The sequence below is a fragment of the Triticum urartu genome, unplaced genomic scaffold, assembly GCF_003073215.2.
Source record: "Triticum urartu cultivar G1812 unplaced genomic scaffold, Tu2.1 TuUngrouped_contig_6210, whole genome shotgun sequence".
Taxonomy (NCBI): Eukaryota; Viridiplantae; Streptophyta; class Magnoliopsida; order Poales; family Poaceae; genus Triticum; species Triticum urartu.
The window spans coordinates 6775-16210 of record NW_024116952.1 but is presented as its reverse complement, the minus strand read 5'-3'; the positions used below and the strand labels follow the sequence as shown (position 1 = coordinate 16210).

The following is a 9436-nucleotide window of genomic DNA, read 5'->3' as shown; positions in this document are numbered from 1 at the left end:
CATCCACTCTTTATCCCCCGCGCCCCCTCCCCTCTTTCCAACATCTGTCGATGAAAGTAATCACAGTGACACGCAACTAGGAGTGTGATGCAAATATAAAGGACTCATTTGATCCTCCTGCGGCAGCTACAAATGGAAGTACACTTAGACCGGTATTGGGTATTTGGGTTCTTACGCAGATTTTGCACTAGATTTTCTTGCAACATACCATATGCCTCAAACTTATCACTAGGAAGACGCCTGTGGTATCTCTACTGTAACATGATGACATCTTCTTCTCTTCAACTGTGATGACCTGTTTACTTGCTTTTAACATATGACCATTATCTATTTATCTCGAGCGCAAGCGTCTGTTTTGTATCGCTGCCGACCTTATGAGAATCTATGGAACCAGTTGGAAAACTAATCACTTAAATCACCCATAACATTATGTCGCAAACATTTGAAGACAAATGAATAAGTGTCCCACTTGCAGCCTGACTAATAAACAATAGAGATCTCTAAACAATATGATAATCCTTTATTCTCGCCACAACAGTTTTTCATTCATTCAAGAAAGGCAAAGTAGAAGTCCCACTACCATCTATTAGTGTCTCGTAGTCAGTCAAAACTCAAAACCCATAAGTTCTTTTGCTCTTGCCACAAGATCGGAGAGAGGCATGCTGTACTCCATGAATCCTTCATCGCCCAAGAAAAGCCTGTAGTTCTCAGCCTTTGATGGTGTTTGTTCTACCATTGACAGTGCATCTGTCATCCCGAATGTGTTGAAGCAATCTGCATAGCAAGAATTATACTCCATCATGTGTATGACTTGCTCGAGTATCACTCTCCTGATCCCAGGACTATGAGCACTAGGTTTCATGTTTGCTTTTAGTGTGTCGACAAGCCTCTTGGCAAATCTCTGCTTAATCTGACCAGCGTCTAGTTCTCGGGTAAAGTCTTCAGGAATAACTTTACATATCTGTGAACTAAGCCCAATCAGGATCTCTAGTTCTGCCCCATCCGCGTCCAGTATTCTTTCCAACACCTGTAATGAGATGTATCATTATCAGTTAAAAATTGACGTGTATCTCTATCTATAGTCCAGTGGTAAATGAGTGAGCAAAAAATAAAGATCAAAATTTTACTGAAACCTTGCGCACAAGAACATACAAAACATGGTAAATTTTATTATGCATCTCTAATAGTGTACTTGTTGCTCGAATTAGCAGGGCTCACCTCTCTCAAGGTATGAGATAGTTCCTTCAGGTCTGACTCTCTGAGCTCGGATTTAGCATGCAGGCACAGATTACGCAGCAGGCTTGCCGCCACATATATGTACCTTTTATCATGGATCAAGATTTTGAGTTCCTTCATGAACCATGGCTCCTTCAATATAACCAAACAGTTTTGGGCACTTTGTATTGTCAGCATTGCCAATGCTTGCCCGGCGACCTTCCGTGACAGGTGATCATCATTGGTACTAATGGTTCCTTCTGAGTAGAGAAATGCCTGCATCAGCTTGGTGATGATCGTTCGGAAGCGACCAATTTCCTGCCTTGTTTTCTCATCAACGGCAATGTTTCTGAGGATTCCCGCCACCAACTTTCTCGATATCTGGCTGCTCTTGGCGTCTCCAAGGATACCTGAGAGGTTACTCAATAGGAAGGGGTGTTTTGATATCTTGTACCGCAGTGTGATGCCGGGTTCCCCGCCAATGCTTGTGAGCCTTTGCAGCACCTTCAGTGATGATTTGAGCAGGATCTCTTGTTGTGCCTTGGTATTCATCGTGTCACTTCTGCAGATTGTGAATCTTATGATCTTCGGGATGAGGTCAGCTGCTTTGCTGATCTCCACGCAGTTGTCCTGGTCAACACCAGCAAGACTTTCAATAATTGACATGGCCAGTGCCGGTAGAAGATCGTGGTCTGTCCGCAGCTGTTCCTTGGGTATTGACCAGAATTCTGAAATATGCTGCCAGCATCTGAGCACGCACGAGTTCTGTTTGTTCATGCCAACTTCTTGGGTTGATCTGCTTTCTGTTTCCAGCAGGATATCAGTGTCCCGAAGTTGACCTTGTGTTTGGAATTGGTTATCAGCCACCTCTCTGCTATCTTCTGTATTCAGAACTGGATCTTGTCTTCGCTCGTGTTCATCATCAGTGTCTAGGAGTGGGTTTCCTCTTTCCAGTCTGCGATCAGCGTCAAGAAGTGCAGATACAAGCTGCATTGTACCAGGGATAGTGCCTGCACGGAGGTTCTTTGCAAGCTCTGCAGTTACCTTTGCGGCATATAATCTGATAGCTGTATCCTTTGGACTTGTCCAATCCAACATTCTGATTATTCTGGCCATCGTCTTGGTAGAAGTGGCGAGTTTTGAAAGGAGTTGTGCCTTGGTTGGTTGACTTTGCAGAAAGTTGTGCATCATTCGTATCCCGGCGAACTGATTCTTGGATGAATCCGAGTTCACAGAATCCATGGCAAAGGTGCTGAGGTTGATCTTCTTTGGAGCAAGCACACCCCCTTGCATGCATTTCTCTGACGCATATGCGTAATACATATTGACAGATTTCATTCCCCACTGACCTTTAAATCCACCACCGCGGACAAGGGATCTTCGAGGGATGAAAGAAAAGAATTCAAACACGCAAGCCATAGCATAGAGTGTTCCTTGTCCAAGCACCATCCCATAGAAGATTCCTAGAGACGCTTTAATGTTTTTTTGGCCAACCAAGCTTTCATCATATGCTGGCTCATTAGTATGATGTGGTATAAGCCCAATTAATGCTAGAATGACCCGCACAACTGCTGCTGGAATCTGTAAGTTGCCAAATGACACTATCACTAGTGCACATACTTCGATTGTGATCATCGTATATCTTTTATAATCCTTAAGCATGTACACCAGCATACCTAGAGCAGCAATCATGCACACGTTTATAATAACGTTGCGCCAAAATTCTTGTTTTCTGCCTAGAACACTGCCCACTAGTTTACTGATTCTTGTGAAGCGTGGGTTACTTATTGTTGCTACGAGGACTGCCACAAGTAGTACCGAAAACACTGCCCATTTAATCATTGATTTGTGTTCTGATATAGAGGGAGCTAGCAATACGATTGCAACTAATGGGCTCCATACTGATGCGGCATGACGCATCTGATTCCATACTCTTGGTGACACCTCAGACAATAATCGGACAAGTCCAACTAGTATTAGACTCATTAAGATCATCATGCTAGTGATCAGATACTTCTTCCAGATGATTTCCAGAATACCACAAAAACATGCAATTATAATCAGTCCACTCCAGCCAAGAGGCCTAAATGCTCCACGGGTATTAAAGAACAGTCGATAATCTAGTCTGTTCTTGTCGCGGCTGAACATCCTGAAATATGAATATGGTATCATTAGATGAAAGAAGAGAGTATTTTTTTTCTACACCCAGGCACACTGCACCCCATATCCTTACCTTCCAACTTTGCTTTGAGATTTGTGCTAGCCAACTAACTTACTACATGAAAGTTTTTTTTTCTTTCTCTCAAATGAAACAACATATGGACTTCAAACTACACGCCAACATAACTTTAGAACTACAATGTGTGAAAATACTATCAGATTTTTTGGTCTAGCATAAATATACAAAATAATATATTTTAAGTAATAAATATTATTTCAAGTATTTATAATGCACGATAAAATAAGAACGTTTTTCCCACACCGTAGTTATAATGTATTGTTGTCCTGCAAAGTTTAAAGTTCATATATTGTTTTATTTTGGGGAAACAAAATAGAGAAAAATTCTTGCATTGATCATGATGCAGAAAATTCTTGCATTGTATGTGCGTCCTTGGGTGTTGTGTTGGGCTTGTGGTGTTGTGCCCACAGCTGAACCATTGTTGCGTGTGTGTTGTGTTTGTGCGTCTGTGTTGGACCTTCGTGCGGTGGCATTTGGTGTGTTCGTGTTTCGAGTGGTACCTTATGAACTTTGTGCTTGGTGGATGCTTTATTTATAAAGCGGGGCGAAAGCCTTTTTCGGTAGTGCCTAGATAAGGGGTGCAGTGCACCTGGGCTCAACCACAACTTTCCCCATAATACAAATCCAAGATAACTAAACATAAGTTGCCTGGATTTCAATTTTGGGTCGGTTGAATTGGGGCAGAAGGAAGGAGGAGACGAGATGCAGCACCGAAGCCGCAGACGGTGGCCCCAGGACGAGCGTAGCAAGGCTTGGGGACATTGGCAAGGCCTCGATCGGAAACGAGCAATAGCCGGAATGTCTCAGGCAAAGGCGAGTCGGAGGTTGGTGGCTCGGGTGCGGGGTGGTGCAGGCTCGCCAGAGAAATCTCAGCCATAGGTGACGAAAGCAGGTGGTATCGGTTGGTGGCAGCAAGAGCGGCTGAAGGAGGAAGAGAAACAGTACCAGCGCGAGGTAGAAGAAGGTCTGATAGCCGTGCAATGTTGCCACGAACTCGACTTGCCACCAATTATTTCTTTGGCGACTTGTTCCTAGTCGGCCCATACAAATCACAAGCCCGAGAGATACCTAAAAGAGTGTTGGTCTTCAGGTTTATGGCTAAAGTTTGGAACCTGCTTTTTTACAGAATGACTATAAGGGGGGCCCCTACAGTATAGTTGGTGTAACAAACCCAAATACCTTGGCATGAACATCATGGCAGGGTCTATTATAGAAAAATACCTTGGTCTACATCCGATTGTAGGGGCTGATAGATCATAGTGTTTTCAATATATGATTGACAGGGTGTGTGCTCGATTGAGAGGTTGGAGCAAAAAGAAACTGCCTTTTGTTAGTAAGGAGGTTTTGGTCAAGGTTGTCGTCGAAGCATTACCATCATATGCAATGTCTGTTTTCAAGCTACCCATGAGAGTATGTAAAGGGATCACTACTGCTATGTTCTGGTACCGGTTGGGAGATGAGAACCAGAAGAATCATATGCATTGGTTTTCAATGGTGAAAGATGTGTGTTCCACGAAAGAAAGGTGGCCTGGGGTATAGGGACTTGCACTGTTTTAATCTAGCCTTCCTTTCTAAGCAATGCTAGAGGCTACTTTGTGAACCCGATTCCCTTTGTGCAAAAATCCTTTGAGCTAAGTACTTTCCTTCTGGAGATCTATTGAACCGTGAATTGAAAAAGGGCAGCTCTTATACATGGCAAAGCATTTGGTGGGTATATATCCAGACCTTCAGGCGACGACATATTTGGAGCGTAATGACAGGAAAATTAATATCTGGGATGACCCTTGGATCCCCTCCAGCCTTTTGAGGATGATTATGACTACAAGAAACAATTTTGTGGTGACGAAGGTATTTGAGCTAATGGTGGAGGGTGACCGTTCTTGGGACACTGAGCTGGTAAATGACCTGTTTTGGCTGATGGATGCTCAGCGGGTTCTACGAATCCCTCTAGCTCAGAACGTTACAGAGGATTTTGTTGCATGGCAGTTCAATAAATGACAGGTTTAAGTGAGGTCGGCATACTATTACGGGTGGGGACATCAACATGGCAGGAATTTGAGTAGAACAAATCCACTTGGTCCCTCATCTAGCCCAACCTAGAATATCTTATGGTCTTTAAGTGTACTTGCTCAGGTGCAAATCCATTCTTGGCGTTCTCTCTTAGGTGCTATCCCCTGTTATGGAGGCTTGGTGAATCGACACATCCAAACAAAAGGGGAATGCCCGTTATGCTGCATGGATTATGAAAGTATTCGGCATGCGTTTTTTCAGTGCCCACGTGTTTGCGAAATCTGGCAACACTTGGGCCTCGGCCATGTCATGGATATTGAATGTATTGTTGATCGGGAAGGGTCTTCACTGTTTGCAGAACTATTGCTGGATAATTCACCGTCGGCGCCTCTCCTCCCAACTGTTCTCCGGGCTGATCTTATTGCCGCCACATACCGGTACGTTTGGTGGGAGCGTCGACAGGCTACTCATGGCGAGAGAGTTCAAACTCCCCATTAGATCTTCTCAAGCAATATCTGCGTTGGTAACAAACTTCTCATGGGTGAAGAAGAAAAAATAGTGCACCTGTTGGATGGACTCGACCGAAGGACGATTATGTAAAGCTCAATGGACATGCATTTTTTGATGTTGAGAACGAAACTGGAGGAACTACTGCAGTTCTCAAAGATGATTGGGGCTACTTTGTAGCCACTTCCAACCGAACACTAGTTGTTGTCAATGACGCGACGACGCCAGCGGCGATTGCCCTGAGGGACAACCTCTCACTAGCTAATTCTATGGGGTGCAACATGCTCATGGTGAACTCCGACTGCATGAAAGTTGTGGAGATCATGAAAAACAATGGACACTCACTTGGGCCTGCGGCAACGATCTACATGATTATTTCTTCCTTTGTCATGAGTTAGTAATATTTCTTTTGAATTTTTTTCCTAGGGAAGCCAGTATGGCGGCACATGTTCTAGCTAGTAAATCGGGGTTTAGCCATCTTGTCTGGCAAGAGGAACCTCCTTTATTTCTTGTGTCTGCTTCCAACCGAATACTAGTTGTTGTCAATGATGCAACGACGACAGAGACGATTGCCCTGAGGGACAACCTCTCACTAGCTAATTCTATGGGGTGCAACATGCTCATGGTGAACTCTGACTGCATGGAAATTGTGGAGATCATGAAAAACGATGGACACTCACTTGGGCATGCGGCGGCGATCTACGATGGGTGTTTCTTCCTTTGTCATGAGTTAGTGATAGTTCTTTGGGAAATGAATTTTGTCCTAGGGAAGCCAATATGGCGACACATGTTCTAGCTAGTAAACCGGAGTCTAGCCCTCTTGTCTGGCAAGAGGAACCTCCTTTATTTCTTGTGTGTGTCTTGTCAAATGATGTAAGCGGTTTGCCTTATGAATAAAAACCGTCATGAAGGCTCTCCCTCGAAAAAAGAGTCGTGGTGGGGGTGAGAGAGTCTAGGTGCATTGAAGAGAAGATTGTAAAGCTCTATACTACTCCCCCGTTCCTAAATATAAGTTTTTCTAGAGATTTCGCTATAGAGACCCGAATGTCATTCAGATGTATATAAACGCCTTTTAGAGTATAGGTTCACTCATTTTGCTCCGTATGTAGTCTATAGTAGAATCTTTAAAAGAACTTATATTTAGAAACGGAGGGAGTACATGTCTTCTGGTATATTACTTAGGCTCATCTAAAAAATGCACTAAAAGGAGGGCACAATTGCAAGATTAATCCTGATCCGAACTCGAACTACCAAACGAAGTCTTTCTTGCTTAGGCAGCGCATCACTCCTCAAATTTTCACGCTACGCGCCTGCCGCCCTCCTGTGAATAGCATCTCCAATAGATTTACAGTATTGTTAAAAATCTAACGTCAAATTTTTAAGCGTGACAAATCCGACGTTTTTATGGCAATTTATGTTGGCGCGAGGATGCCAAATTTAGTTCGCAGGCATGGCAATTTCTTGGCAATAAAATGAACCGAGGCAGATTTGACATGCTTGCCAACTAAACTTGTCATCCTCAACAAACATAAATTGCTGTAAAAACGTTCAATTTGCCATGGTAAAAAGTCTGGCATCAAATTTGTAGTTGAGTCGTGCTATATTTACTTGTTATTTTGTGTTGGTCAAAAATAGTTTCCCCTGACCCAACACAATGTCTGAAGTATCCCGGCCTGTTGTAGTTTCCAGATTATCTTAAGCATACGCTCTAAAGAAGATATGCATTTCTGTAAAGTTAAATCCTTTTGTCTCAAAAGATGAGTGTGTCAATGTTGCAAATGGAACCAAGCTGGAGTTTCTAGGAACGGAACCGGTGTCGAAGACGAGAAAGGGGGTCCCCTGATTCCGGTGTGGGCCTTTTTCGTTTTGATTCCCCCCGATTTGGCAGCACCCGAGCTTGACCTTTGGATGCCATGGCAGGACGCGGCGTCGCCGACGAGGGGCTCGTCGCAGGCGGGGATAGTGCAGCTCGGCGTGGCGTCACGGTCGGTGGGGAGGAAGAGATCAACTGGAGAAGAAGATAGGGAGCAGGCGAGCAGCGCCAAGAAGAAGAACATTGCCTGTCCAGAGACAGAGGAGAAAGAAGAGAGGCTACCTATGGATTTCGGGCGCTTCCCCTAATTTTTTCAGGCAACTGTGCCCTAGGCGGACCAATTTCGATCGTTGCAGACTTGCCGCGTAGCTGCGAGAAAACGTAAGAATGCTACCACCTGCTATTGGAATAATCTGCATACGGTGTAGACATACCTTGCGGCCTCTAAGAAAATTAAGATTGTCGCGAACATAAAATCTTCATCGGAGTGGAGTTCACTGGCGTAGCCGCCGAGCAGGACGACGGTGGCCCACGTGAATGCCAGTGTGCCAAGCGCGTTGCCCAGCCTCTCCATCAGCACGAAGGCAAGAACGAAGCGATTCAGCCATTTCTCCGGTGCGGCAACCTTGCCTTGCCCGGCGCCGCCGCCGGCTGTTATCTGGACAAGGTGCTCACCGCCGCCACCTCCGCCTCCGCCGTTGGCCATTGACCCCTTTAGCACCTCCGCTCAAGCTCGAAGAAGAAAACTTATCACACTTGTGTAAATGGCTTCACCGAATGACAATGGGTAAAGTAGATTCCTTGGAACATAAAGGCCTTTGATTCAAGTAAAATTGTACAGTGCGTCGGTGCGACGACTCGCCGGTCAATGGGGTGGGCCAGCAACGCCAAAGGCGCCCCCCTGTTCCTCGCTCATTGCTACCGCGTAAACTCTGTGGAAAAAGAAGGAAAACCAGACGCGCACTGCGTGCGTGAAGGTACTCTGATTCCGCTGTTGAATCACCGCAGCCACGGGCCCCGGCCGTGCTTCACCGCTCTGCACACTGTCTCATGCAGATGAATGCATTTTTTTTCCGATAAAAGGCGACTTCATTATCTTAAAATGTAGCATCAAACGGATACAAAGCATTATGAGTAATACCCGGCCTTTGCATAAATAAAATGCACACGGCCAAATTCAGAAGTCTGACAAAAATTTATGAAATAAAAATCGACAAATCGGCAACAGTAAAGTTCTTTAGATCGACATTATGCCTATGTCGAAGAGGGTGGTGGATCAATCCGTAGGTTTCAGCCACCCATGTTGGGAAAAAACCTCCGTAGCCACTTGCTCCAATTGCGTACACACCGCCATGAACAGCGGTTGGTACTCCGGCCGTTGTAGCATAGACCACGTACGTAGCGAGTGCGTACACCGGAAAATAACCTATAGAGGAGAGCATTTTTGTCATTAAAAACCAAATCATTTCTACATAGCCAAAGCGACCAAATTAAGGCATACGCTCCCACCCTTATTAGTGTTTGAAACCTATTTGTAATACCGTCCAACCAATGACCAAAAATATTGGCAACACTTGTGGGCGGATGCAAATTTGACGCTATTTGGATGACTGACCACGTAGAACGTGCAAACTTGCATTGAAAAAAGAGGT

General features: G+C 44.7%; 1 protein-coding gene across 1 annotated transcript; it reads right to left on the bottom strand.

The window, feature by feature from the left end:
* Positions 1 to 604: 604 nt before the first annotated feature.
* LOC125530297 lies at positions 605 to 8539 on the bottom strand. Its single transcript, XM_048694692.1, has 3 exons — positions 8219 to 8539; positions 1219 to 3364; positions 605 to 1027 (listed from the first exon to the last, which is right to left on the bottom strand). Exons 1-3 carry the CDS (start codon positions 8488 to 8490, stop codon positions 605 to 607), a joined length of 2841 nt encoding a protein of 946 aa, XP_048550649.1. The 5' UTR covers positions 8491 to 8539.
* Positions 8540 to 9436: the final 897 nt, after the last annotated feature.